Below are 13,875 nucleotides of genomic sequence, written 5' to 3'. Positions count from 1 at the left end.
TGGACATGGCTATTTTGGTAGCTGAATCAGATTGTACAATCTGTATTTGGCTGTGTTTATTTGGCTCATTATATACTGAGCGCACATTCCTAATGAGAATGCAGGGTGTCTCAGAGTCATGCTCTCATTGTGCACATGATATATTTACTTTCTACATGTCCAGGTTTACACTTAACCCCCAAAGAGCTGAGCATGGTCGTATAATCTGAGAGTTAGTATATTGGACTGTCTAAGGAGGCAGTGTAAAGTTACTTTTCTCTTTCACAAACTGGCTTAGAACTGACACTGATATCTTCCCTTTGAAGGAAGACACATGTGTTGTCATGAAACCTAGAGGACTTGCTTCAAGTATCTTCACTGTCAGTGTGGGAAGAGGAAATGCAGTGTCACTTCCTCTCACCCAGAACAGGAAGCTGTGCTCTTATGAAGGACTCTGTGCCCAGAGGGAGGCTCTGCTGATGCCAGCCAATATTCTTTCAAAGGATGTGTATGGATTTTGGCCTGATCCTGAACAGGACTGTATTAAAGCAACACTTAACTCTTCATTTTTTAAAAAACTACTCTGCTAACCTGTTTGCTTTGCCCCTTTTTATTCTGCAGAATCATGGGACTGTAGACTCTCATCCTGTGGAGTTGCTGCTGACTTGGCTTGGGGACAACAGGGGTGGACTGTGAGTAATGCATCTCATTATATGGCATTATGAAATCCCCCAATGCTAGGAAGCATGTGGAGGTGTGCAAGGGCCAATGAAGCAGATCTTGGGTGCAATGTGATTTGCTTTCTTTCTTTACCGTTAATTTCTCTCTTTTTCACTTTGCCTGTGTGATCTGAGAGCAAGTTAGAGCCCACCTCTGTCATGATACTCCAGAGCCACCTCTGTCACGATATCGTGACATGCATCTTTCCATTGAGCTCTAGGTCTGGATGGGAATAGGTTAGGATTGTTACTGTAAAGTTTAACTACTTCCTTCTGAAGTGGATGTCATCATGGAAGCTCTTTCCCAGGCTCTAAAGGATTCTGCGGCAACAAGGAACCACTAGCCTTGATTTTGCTAATTTTCTGATGTTGAGTTTCAATAAGCTTACTAAATAAGATAGTTTCCTCTGTCCCTAGAAGGAAAAAAAAATCTTGTATGTTGAAAGCAAGACTGTTCCTCCTCCCTTTCTGTACACCTGGTTTGCCAGAACTGGATGGTACCCTGTTTGGAATTAGCATCTGTTGGGATGCTTTCATCAGCCAATGTGATCTGCACAAAGCCCATTTTCTAATCTGACTTGTTTTGGGTATGGCTAATGTGTTGGATATCCCAGTACAGCCCCCACATTAACCAATAGCTTTGGCTGGCTGTGGATTTACCACTAGTTGGAATTTTCAGGGCTGACTAAGAGAAGGAAACCAAGGACACATGTGTTTATTGGAATGTTTTTTGAATGGGTAAAAAAAATTGCTCTTTCTGTTTACCTAGTTTATATTGGGAACTTGATACTTCCACATGTTGGTTTTCTCTCTAACGTCCATGCACGAAAGTTCAAGGGATGTGATGGGGGAATAGCCCTCTGTTAGAGGCTTGCTTCACAGCATCCCTCAAGCTCACAGTTACAGCCAGCTGAGCCTTTAGATCAGAGGTGTCAAACTCATTTGTTATGAGGGCCGAATCTGACATAAATTAGACCTTGTTGGGCCGGGTCATGTTGGGCTGGGTTGTGTGTGTTCCTATTTAAGATTGGGTAGCAGAGATATAAACTTTATAAAAGACACAGACAAACACAAAGATTTTTTAAAACTTAAAATAAAAACATACTTAAAACATTAGTACTCGTTGGTCTTTGTATTTCTCCCATGGGATCCAGGGAACTGGGCAAAGGAAGCTCTGGCTCTTTGCTTCCTTCCCCAGGGGACCAGGAGGGGGAGGGGCCTCAGCCAATAGAAGGAAGAGAGACTTGGCTCAGCAGTGTGATTTAAAGAGCCTGGCAAAGCAAGCTCTGCCTCCCCCCCCTCCCCAAGGGAGGAGCCTCAGCCAATGGAGAAAACAGAGGTTTTGCTGCATAGTTCCTGTGCAATTGAGCAAGCCTGGCAAAGCAAGCTGTGATGCAGAATGGAGCAAGAGAGGGAGAAGGAAGCAGATGACCAGTTGCTTGGGGGCCTGATAGAAGACTTCTGGGGGCCAGATTTGGCCCCCGGCCACGTTTGACACCCCTGCTTTAGATGAAGAATTGTCTCTCTTTCTTAGCCATCACTGCATCCTGTGTTTATGCCACTGTAGCTCTGACCTTCATCAGGAGGTCTGGATGGATTCACCAGCATTTGAGGCCTTACAACAGTGAAACTCCCTCAGTGGCTCAGGAGACATGTGGCTTTTTGACATGCCACTTGTGGCTGTTCTGAGCCCTGGTCCCTTGGGGCAAAGGTGGAGTGATGTTACAATACATTGTGCAACTATGTCACTTCTGGTTATGTACCTGGAAGGGACACCACAGTGGTGCACTAGGAATTTTTCAAATTTCTGTGGTAAAAACTCCACTTCTCCCCTTTATTTTTGCTCCCATTGCTCTACTGAGTTACTTGGTTACCCTATCCCCAATATGGGACTTGCCCCAAGTTTCAGGAAAATGAGCAAGGCCCTTATCCAGTGGGTCTTCTTTCTGGCTTGTGTTTCTGGCAGAGGAACATACAAGCTGGAAGTCTCCTGGGATTCTCATGCCAGGGATTGGAAGTAAATGTGGCTCTTTTGATTCAGGATAATTGTGAATCTGGCTCTCTGTGAACTGCAGAGTGAATACCACTGTTTTAGAATCTGCTTCTTCATCTTCAGCAGGAAGACCTGGCTACTTATGCTATAGCCAGTTCCCAGCTATCTCCCAGTGTGTGTGAAAATATCCTTGTGAAAAGATTAGCTGCTGAATCTGTGGAAACTGGCTCATCTAATATGCTGCCTTTTTATTTCCTCTCTTAATCATTGCATAAGTATTTGAATTGTTGAAAATTGCATTTACATGGTTCTTTCAAATGTTTGAAAGTCCTTGCATATGCTATCTTGTTCTTGTTACAACAACCCTGTAGAGTAGGTCAGTAGTATTGACTCTATCGTAAATCAAGGTGAGGCTGAGAAAGCGAGGCTTGCTCATGGTAGAGTTGCACAATTTGAACCAGGGACTTCTTGATCCACAGCTCATGCACTGATTTCCCAGCATTAAGTCCTGTTCTGCTCATACCTCAACTTTTAGAGGCAATGCCATTAGATTTATTTCAGAAGTGATTTTTAAAATATGTATTGAAGTGCATTTGTTAGATTTCAGTGTTTATTTAAGCGAAAGCAATAAATTATAAACTGCAAACAGCATTTCAGGTTGTAAATAACTTCTAACACTTAGAGTGTGTAACCCAAAGGAAATTAAGCATGCTCAAGATCCAGTTAATTCAGCAGATCTTCAGGGTATGGTTAGGCTCTAAGGTCCAAGGTTTATTTTGCCCAAATTTAATCTGGAAATGTTGAGATGCAGCCTTGTCTTTGCTTCTTACTACTTACTTCAGTTATTTCTTCCTGTACTTGTATACTTGATTGTACTGGTACTCAAAACGTGTATAGCATGTATGCTCATTTTTGACAGATGCATATTTTCTTACTCCCAAATATCCACATTTAAGAATAAATAATTTTGATAATCATGTATTTGGGGGGTGCAGATTGAAAGTACTGTGTAAGAAGATAGGCCTTAGTATATAACCATTGATCTGTTCTTATCTGGTACCGTTCACTCTGAATGATGGTGATTCTCTAAGGCAGGGGTGGCCAAACTGTGACTCGGGAGCCACATGTGTCTCTTTCACGCATATTGTGTGGCTCTTGAAGCCCCCACCACCCCATTGGCTGGCTTGGAGAAGGCACTTGTCTCTTTAAATCACTTCTCCAAGCCTCTGAACCTCTCCCTCTCCCGTCTATTTTCCTTCCTTCCTTCCTTCCTTCCTTCCTTCCTTCCTTCCTTCCTTCCTTCCTTCCTTCCTTCCTTCCTTCCTTCCTTCCTTCCTTCCTTCCTTCCTTCCTTCCTTCCTTCCTTCCTTCCTTCCTTCCTTCCTTCCTTCCTTCCTTCCTTCCTTCCTTCCTTCCTTCCTCCCTCCCTCCCTCCCTCCCTCCCTCCCTCCCTTCCTTGCAATTCTCAAACATCTGACATTTACTCTATGTGGCTCTTATGTAAAGCAAGTTTGGTCACCCCTGATCTAAGGTTTCAGAAAGGCCTGAGATACCAGGGATTGACCCTGGGACACCAGAACACGTTTTGCCACTGCACTTCCCCAAAGAAGTAGCCCAAGGGAAGGGATGACAGATAAGACCATGGTTCTCTCACATGAACAAGCAGGAGCTTGAACCCTGAACCATACCACTAAGAGTCTGACGTTCTCCCATCTCTTGAACTTTTACCTTGCAGTAGGAATTTTTCCTCTATCCAGAGTGGGGCAAATGCTTGGCACAATAGGCTTTCTCTAGTCTCTTTGCCTTTAGTTTGCTGTGGATTGTCTCTTTTCCTGGGCCTTTCTCGCACTCACTTTCTGGTCATTCTGGAGGGAATGCTAGCAATGATGGTCTTGAACTCTCTTTACCCCTGCTGACACTCATTCCAGGGATTATATAATAAGAGAAGCTGTTTTCTTTCTAATACCTGAAGCATTCAAAGTCAAGAGAGATTGCCATGGTGAGGAAGGGGTGTGTGTGTTTGGGTGGGAGAGCTGAAGAGAACAAGGTGGCGGCTGGGAGGTGAATTGGAAGGGCATCTTTCCCCAAGGCAACACCTGAAGCCGGTTATGACATGGAACACAGAATTTAAATGGCAAGGAAGGACAGCCAAACTGCTGTTTAAATATACTTGTCAGCGATAGTTTTAAAACTGAACTTGGCTTTTCTCTCTTATATTTTGAAACAGAAAATGGGCCTTGGCATGGTTCTTGAGTGGATATCATTGCTCTGATTTGATGTCTTTTCTTGTCTTTTTTTGGCCAGCTGCTGTACTCTTGGCTTATTGAGCATGCTCTGAGATATCATTTACTGTAAAATCCACCCCTGGAAAAAGACTGGTGCTTTTCCCAGTAGCTGAACTGTTATTTATTTGCTCATCACTTTAAAATTCATTTAACCTAGACTCCGCCAACTAAAACAAAAATCACTTTACAGTGAATGACAAACGGACTGCCATACTGTTGAAGGAAAACCCTCGTCATTATCTTGTCAGGTTGGAGAAAGGAAAGGGAATGAAGTGAGTGCTTTTGGATTTGGGATCCTAAGAGTACATGAAGGTTGAAGTTGGCTTCTTTTTATTAATCTAGTTTATTTGGGACAGAAGGCTTTTCTTTGATGTAGAATTCTCATTTCATGTCCTTTTCTCTGATGCTTTCAGGCATTTTGATATCCCCAGGCTGGTTGCATATGCAAATTAAACTAAGGGGGGAAAAAATCCTCCTTCTGACTCAAAACGTTTGTAAAACTGTGGATATATACTCTCCCATTATGAATGCTTTTACTGCAATCTCAGCTATTGACACTATTTGGCTTAGGGTGGTGGTAGTTGTGGGGGATCCCAGGAATTTGTGCCCTGCAAGTCAGTATTTGTTGGCATTTTTACAGGAGAGCTAAAGTTTCAGGTTTTAAGTGTCCTCAGAAGCTGAACTGAAAAACAGGAAATGGATTTTTTAAAAACAAAATGATTTGATTTATTAGATTTATATCTCCCCCACAAGCAGGCTCAGGGTGGGTAGATAAAATATAATTGTACCATAATTTAAAATCTCACAGCTGAGGCCAAATATCGGATTGCAAAAACACAGTGTCTGGTGGTCTACTCACCTCATATTGGGTGCTCAGCAGGGATGGAACTCTAGCAGGAGCTCCTTTGCATATTAGGTCACACCCCTTGATGTAGCCAATCCTCTGAAGAGTTCGCAGAAAGGAGCCTTGTAAGATTGAAGAATTGGCTACACCAGGGGTGTGTGGCCTATTATGCAAAGGAGCTCCTCCTAGAATTCCACCCCTGGTGCTGAGTACACCAAAATCAAAACAGAAAGCAAGGACCAGTGCAGTGGATGTAGTGGTGGATTCTAGTGGGCTGATCAGTGTTGACGACATGAGCAGGGTGGCCAGAATGGTGGGATGCCACCACCTCACTCCAAGGCCTGGTGGAATAACTCTGTTTTACAAGCCCTGATATTGCAGAATATCTTGCAGGACCCTGATCTCAAGCGGGAGGTTATTCCACCAGGCCGGGGCCAAGGCAGAAAATGCTCTGGCCCTCGTCAAGGCTTAGGCAATGTCCTTTGGACCAGGGACCACCAGCAAATGCTGTTCAGTAGAGCACAAGGCTCTCTGGGGCTCATACATGCCAGATTTGCAGGGCTTTTTTGGGGCAGGAATGCACAGGAGTGCAGTTCTGGCTGGCTTGGTGTCAGGGGGTGTGGCCTAATATGCAAATAAGTTCCTGCTGGGCTTTTTCTACAGATTTGTATTTTGAAAGTTCTTTGGATTTCATACTTGTGAGAAATTTCATTTCTGCCCAGAACAGATCTTATAGCCAAATTAGCTTAAGGAACAAGGATAGGTATTCCTGGCCTCCATTGAGCTTCCTAGTGTAGATGTGATTGTTCCTTGGTAGCACATTCTCCAACGATAGCTCACTGATTCCACATTCTGAACACCAAACTGTGTAAGATATAGGAAGATCAGCAAATGGTTCTCAGGAGCATTTTTAGGTTGGAAAGTAATAGCTGCTTGGGGCTGCTGATTAGGGCTTCAGTGGGTTCCAATGGGACTTTTTAAAGCTGGGGAAGATGGTGTGTGTGTGTGTGTGTGTTGTGTCAACTGCTTCATGCCATGGTTGCCCTATGATTGAATGAGCAGGATGCAGCCAATGTTCCCTCAAAGCTGCAGAGTCTTATGAGCAAAAATTCTGCATTGTGAACTAATGGCATTAATGTTGTGAGCTACTGCATAAATTAGTTTGCTTGGGGGCCATTTTTCCTCAGCTAAGACAAAAATGTGTGAGATGGAGGCTAAAAATCTGTGAGCTAGCTCACACTAACTCATCTTAGAGGGAACACTGGACACAACATACCATTGACCAATAAGAATCAGTTTTTGGCTCTCCCAGCATCTTGACTGCTTTGACCCCAAGAGACTGCTGCAAACGAGTAAGTAGGGTAGGGCTACATCCTACTAAAATTTTTCTGCCTCTGCCGTTTCCTCTGCCTAGGTGAGCCAGACCATATCATGGTTTCAGTCTGGGCCACACGTAGATGACAGTATAGAATTTCTCATCTGTTTGCATATTTGCTTTTCAAACACGGCAGCATGGTAGTCTTGGCCTGGGAGACTCTTAAACCACCCCATTCCTTTTCAATGAGATGATCAGTAATTGCTCTCCCCTTTTTGTTTCCCCAAAAAGGGAGGAGATGAAATCATGCCCTGTGCTCAAAACCAGCAGGACATTGTGGCATACTGTTGGTCTTATCTAGAGGTTTTGAAGCCATGGAACAAAACTCCAGCCCCTTGGATAAAAAAACGTCATTTTGGGGGGGAGGGGAGGGGGGGGGATCAAAATATGTGCAGTACTGACTTTCTGATCAAGCCTAAACTTATTTTACAGCTTTGATAATATAAAACAGTTCATTTGTACCGTTAGTTAGCATAGAAAATTGTAATATTTGCCTTAGTTTTCTACAAGGAGGAGACCATGACTTAGTAGTAGATCATTTTCTCGGCATGAAGATCCCAGGTTTAGTCCCCTGCATCTCCAGGTGAAACAACCAGGTATGTGAAAGACGTCTGCCTGAGACTCTGGAGAGCAGCTGCCAGTCTGAATAGACAATACTGTCCTTGATTCAGTATTGGGCAACTTCAAGTGTTAAAGAGAAATTGTGAGTGTACCCAGTACTAAGAACATAAGAAGAGCCTGGCTGGACCAGTCTAGTCATGCACCACTCTGTCTTGCATAATGGCCAACCAATTATTCTGGAGGACCAACACCATGACATAGATGTCATGCCCATGACCTTTCCAACGTTGCCTCCTAGCCTTGAGTTTCAGAGGTTTGCTGACTTTGAATGTGGAGGTTCATCTTCATCACTGTGGCTAATAGCCACTGATCCCCCATGAATTTCTCTAATACCCTTTAGAGAAAGAGGGGGAGAGAGAGAGAGAGAGAGAGACGCATGTTGCAAGCTGCTGTACCTGTTGTTATTTTAGCACATGTACCTGAGTTCAATGGTTCTTCCTCTGACAGAAGTTTTTTCAGGCTAGCAAAGGACACAGGCAACAATAGCATATTAATAGCAGACAAAATCAGCCACATTTAATCAGTGAGCATATCTTTGCAAATATGTTGGCTGAAATATGCACAAGAATTCTCATTCTTGAATGCTCTGGTCAGAGGTGTCAAACCAATTTTTTGCGAGGGCCAGCTTCAAGAAGGGAAGACACAATTTTCTTTTTTTGTTTAAATCAAAATTACAAACATGGTTTATGAACCTTATTACACATTGGAAGCAAAATGCCTTCAGAAGTTTACAAGTTCAGAGCCGGTCATTACTGGGGAAGCTCCGTATCTGATTTGACTTCTGCTGAAATTTTTGTTGTTGTTTTTATTGTGTTGCTGTGGCTGAGGGGAAAACAAGCTATAATTTTTGGTGCAGAATGATATGGGGTATTTAAAATGAAATCCCCATTGGCTAATGCTCCGTTAGTCTGCATGCCACTTTTAAACTCACCAAGTCTATTGCAAGGGGAAGAGAGGTGTAAACTGGTCTTTGTGGTCTCCATAGAAGCCGCAGCTCTTCAAGAATTTCCCATACTGTTTTTTTTACTCCTTATGGCCAACTCTTCCTGCAGCTTTCGTAATCCAGCCGCACCAGTTAATCAGTTAAAGTTTGCAGCCCATTGGTTTACTGCATCTCCAGATCACCGGTCAAGATATTGCAGGTATTAGCATACCTCTGGCTGTTGCAAACACTTTGGCAGCAGCCCTGTCTGCAAACAGCTTTTTTTGGTGTGTGTGTGTCGCTGCTGTGAATCTCTGCGCTCGGAGTCCCTCGGCTGTGAAATTTTTTCCCCAGCCGATGACTCCCAGTACAAAGACTGCTGCTGTAAACAAGGCAACGCTGGCAAAACACGGGAGAGAGCCTTATCCAGCAAGGCTGTGAGTGTAGCTGTGGTGCCTGAGAGCACACCTGTGCACAGATTAAAAAGGGCATCATCTCAGGATCAGCACAGCAGGGGAAGCTTCAGGTAAGGAAAGAACCTAACCCTGGGCATGGAAGTGGCTCACTGAGATGTCTGGGAGGTGTGCAGTTAAGAAGATGATGGGAACTTTGCGCAAGATTGGGTGGGAGCTTTGCAAACCAGGGAACAGTGTCAAATTTGTGGGATTGAGGGAAACTGGCTTGGGATCAGTGTTGTACTAGAATCAGGTGACCTAACTTGACTATTCTGGGGGGGGGGGGCAGCCTCTTCTCTGTTTTGGAGTCCAGAAGCACATATTGCTATACAGTCTGCTCCCCATCCTCCCCAAGCTAATAATAATAACAACTAGCTGTTAGAGCTTCACAGTTATTCTGCACCTGAGCTCAGACACAGCTGGGGCATTGTGAATGAAATCCAAAGGAGAACTGCAACATTCAAGTGCGGAATGCTTTGCCCCCCCCCCCCCTTAAAATTTGAAAGCCATTTTCTGTATGAGTGGATAAATTTTGATTTACAGTTGGTTCGGAAGAATTACTTTGGGGTTATATTGGGGCCTGTAGGCTTCCAGCTTGCTCTCACAATTGCCATTACCATGCAACTTGGAGGCAACAAGGTCTTGATGTTGGTCTTCCCTTTCTGGGGGAAAATGTAGGGCATTGTTCTAATTTATAGGTGTGGCTGGGAAAATCCTATATTTGACAGATCAAAGCGGAGGAAGACTTCAAACCCCCCTCCCCCCCAAAAAAGTCCTACTTCATGCAATGCACAGTTAACCTATTGCTTCAGGATGTTTTGATGAACGTTCACCAGTATAAAGAGTATATACATTAATGAAAAAGGGGTCTGTTAATTCATGTAAGATGTCATAGGCAGGAATAGATCTCCCGTGATCCCATGTATTATACTGCTGTGCTGATCATTGTTGTGTCCCAGCTAGGGATGAACACAGTAGGAGATGCTGTGATAATACAATAGTGGTAGTGATTATGACCTATAAAGAAGTCTCTGTTACCATTTTTTTAAAAATCCCCTTGTTATGGGATGGCTGACCAATGACCAAAGCTGCATTGTCCAGGTTCCTGAAAGTTCATTCAGATATAAAGCTGAAATTGCATATGTCCAGTTATTTGAGAGATAAATCGTCATCATTAATGGGCTGTAGAGTCTTCTGGTGTGGTATACAATTAGATCTGTCCATGCTACAAACCAAAAGCAGGACCCATTTTTCACGACTTCTAACAAGATATTCTCATGAACTGTAATCTCGAAAGATTTCAGATAATTCTTCTTCTTCTTTTCCTTCTCCTTCTCCTTCTCCTCCTCCTTCTCCTACTCTTTCTCTTCTCCTTCTCTTCTTCTCCTTCTTCTTTTCCTTCTTCTGCTTCTTCTTCTGACCCTTGAGATCTATATCAGTTTAGGCTTGGAGGATGCCTCTTGTACCCAGGAGCTTGTGAAATTTTTATTACTCACATAACTTTTTGGGACAATTGTTTGCATGTTTACAAATGCAATTCAAGATGTAGAAGATGGAAGTCCCCTCTGGCCAATCAGATAAATAGTGAGTAAAGATCTGGTGTATTTGTGGAGAATGAGTTGAGGGTAGGGAAATGGACTTTAAGCAAAGCTAGAGAAAAATTTGGAGATCCATCACTGGAGCTCCTACTCCTTAACATATCTAATAATAGCAGCATCGGGGGAGGAGTCTAGATTAGGACCTCATTGTCAGGGAAAGTAAACTTTCCCGTTTTCCTTCTTCTGTTCTAGTTCTCCTTTTCTTTCTCCCTCCATGGCTGCTATAGAAATGTAAAGATCTCTAGCATCTCCCCTGACGTAAAGCTTCAAATGGCATTTCCTTATTTGCAAATTCTCTTCTCCCTTCTTGGATTTTATGAGTTTGCCATTGGTAACATAATCTGAATAAGACTTCCTTAACAAATTTTGATTCTTTTTGGTGAATTTAAATGGTGGTGGTGGGAAAAGTTCATTTGGTTGTGTTAGAAAACAATAATTTAAAAAGCTTAATTACATCAAACAGGAGCTGCCACCTTTACGTTCTGCTGGTGTAGTTTAGAATCCAGGGAAACGTTTGAAATCATGGAAGAGGCAGACGGAAACCACAGTGTTCTTGAGGTAAGAAGCCGCCTCTTTTTTTAGGTAGTCACTTTTGTGCTCAAGAAACCTGCTCAGGTGCAGGGTGAATACTGCGACTCGGCCTATCCTCTATGGAATTCCCACCCTCATTTGAAATCTAGTAGGAGCTGAGAGCCCTGAGGCTAACTTAGTGCTAGATAATAAAAGCAGTAACCTTAGCTGTAAAGGAACATTGGATATAGAGGAAGGAGTAGAATACCAAAATAATCTGTGCTAATGGTAAAGGAATATGGGGTGGGGGGCTGTAGCTTTAAGGCTGGCTATCATCTTGTTTCTCCATAAAAGGCATTTGTCACCCCATCTAGCTAAAGTATATCATGTCAATTTGTCTCTGCTAGGGATTCTAACTAGCCTAGGTCATTCTTACAACCATAATGGAGGCGATTGTCCACGTGTCCTCCGAATGGATGCTGTTGATCAAAATTGTTGCACTTAAAAATCCCCAGATAGTTTCCATTGTGGTTGCAGTCAAAGCAATTGCCTTTTTTGCAGGGAAAAAAATCAGAGAAATCTGTTTGGTGCGAACAAGTAGATGTTATCACAGTGAGAAACCACTCCTTGTTTGTTTCTCTCCTCTTTTTTTTCTGAATGTCTAGGTGATGTTTTGCACTGGACATCACCCCAAGCTTGTGACAGACAGCAAGCAATATGAGGTCAGAGTGTGGCATGGCAGTGCACAGAACTTTGATATTGAATCATGTGCTATGAGGAAGAGAGGGAAAAGACCCAGAGCTCTGACATCTCCATGTCTCTCATGAGGTCCTATCTAAGACTTCAGTATCTCATCTGACTGCTCTGACCCCACTGGGTGTTGGATTTTTGACCATGAAATGTCCTTCATAGTCCGGAAGACCAGCCAGTCTTTGCAAATGTGGGTGTGTTCAGTGTCTGAAGGAGAGACAGCCTGAGGATTGTAATGTCTGCTGTCTAGAACTATGTGGAAAGTATTGTTACCCAATATATTTATAGTGTCTTCTGTCCAGGCGAAATCCTTTTAAGTTGCATCTGTTATCACCTTAATAACAATTGTTTCAGAGCTGCAAGGTCTTATTATCATGTTGCATGTAAGAACAGCTTATAAATTTATAGTTTGTATATCTCTGAATTTGCAGCTCTTCAAATGATTTAGAAAATGTTAGAAAACCCAGGGGTGGCGGAAAATATGGGAAGGAGGAATTAGGGCAGTAGCTATGGAAGCAGGAGAGCAAAGTATGAAGGGCTCCCTCTGTGAGCCTTGAAAGGTTTGCTGAAGATGACCCCTCTCTCTATATCCATTTTTGTCCATATCATATATAGCATGGATCATGGGTACTCCTTGTTGATTTAATGCAGCAATGGAAAGTGAAGTCATAGTACAAGTCTGCAAAGTGGATGCACTAGTTTTGCAAACTTCTGAAATTTTGTACCTTCATGCATCATTGAAAAGATTCCCATAATTCTAACAAAGGACTCCCGAATATGTAATCTTATGCTTACGTCCAAGGGCAGTTGTGCAACTGGGTGTGGAAAGCAGGTGTGAGTGTGGTTGGTCACCTGCTGCTTATTGCGCAATCTCATTGTGCTGGAAACGGATCAGTGCTGCCCTGGGTTTGTTGTCTGCCAGTTTCCTGCTACATAAGAGGCCCTGGAAGTGGCTCTTTCAATGTCCTTTTAAACAGAATTAATCTGTAGAACGTAGGTTCTAATTCATCTCTGTTTTATCTTGAGAACTGCCTTTTCACAAAATGGCATACAGCATTTTTTTTTAAAAAAGCAAAGTGCTTTAATTAAGGCACTGCAATAAATCAGACAAATTGAATGTTCTGTTAAAAAATTAGCTGTAGTCATGAATTGATTGCTTCTGTTCTGGGCTAAGATTTTTCTTTTTATGAGAACATGTTGTGAAGTCTTCCAGATACATTTTCGTCCATGCCTCCACCGACTTAAGCTTTATGGCGAATACGCTTTGTAAAGCCTGGTTGTTTGTACACATCAGGGCTCCCCAACCTTTTTGAGCCTGTGGGCACCTCTGGAATTCTGACAAAACATGGGAGTGCAGCCAAAAATGGCTGCTTCAGGAGGAGGAACCAGCCACAAAATGACTGCTGTGGCTTACCTTAAGTTCACAGTGAAGATCCTTGTGGTATGGTGGCAGCTTTTGCCAAAGCATTGTTTTTTAAAAAAATCTGCATTGCCAATCAAATCTCCAGTGGCCGATCAGAAGGCTTGCTGGGTAAAAAGTCCCACCTGCTTTCTAAAAACTCTTGGTGGGCACCAGGAAAGGTGTCGTGGGTGCTACCACATCGGGAGCCCCTGGTATAGGTAAACATCTTCTCATTATCACATGCGGATAATATGTTGTTGATCAAGGAACAATGTATTGCCTGGTATGTGATAGTATATAACATAGAAGACACTGTGGGATAATTCATCCAGATCTCTAGCCAAGTTCTGTCAAGGCTCCGCACATTGATAGAGCAGTGGTCTAATTGCTGCAGAACTTTTTTGCTTACTGTTTCTGTCTGG

The 13,875-nt window shown here is 43.0% G+C and overlaps 1 protein-coding gene across 4 annotated transcripts in view; it reads left to right on the top strand.

The window, feature by feature from the left end:
• Nucleotides 1-583: 583 nt before the first annotated feature.
• The window catches only part of ST3GAL4 (ST3 beta-galactoside alpha-2,3-sialyltransferase 4), a 71,418-nt gene continuing 58,126 nt past the window's right edge, over nucleotides 584-13,875 (top strand). For 2 of the 4 annotated variants that reach the window (XM_060250706.1, XM_060250705.1), the window contains exon 1: nucleotides 11,255-11,349. In XM_060250706.1, coding sequence (XP_060106689.1) covers nucleotides 11,314-11,349 — 36 coding nt within the window. In that variant the 5' untranslated portion in view covers nucleotides 11,255-11,313. Of the gene's footprint in view, nucleotides 672-11,254; nucleotides 11,350-13,875 lie in introns of those variants that run through there. The other 2 variants (XM_060250707.1, XM_060250708.1) reach the window with 2 other exon arrangements.

The sequence above is a fragment of the Heteronotia binoei genome, chromosome 12 (assembly GCF_032191835.1).
Source record: "Heteronotia binoei isolate CCM8104 ecotype False Entrance Well chromosome 12, APGP_CSIRO_Hbin_v1, whole genome shotgun sequence".
Classification (NCBI taxonomy): Eukaryota; Metazoa; Chordata; class Lepidosauria; order Squamata; family Gekkonidae; genus Heteronotia; species Heteronotia binoei.
Note: the sequence above shows the minus strand (reverse complement) of the source record. Positions and strands in the feature narration are given on the sequence as shown.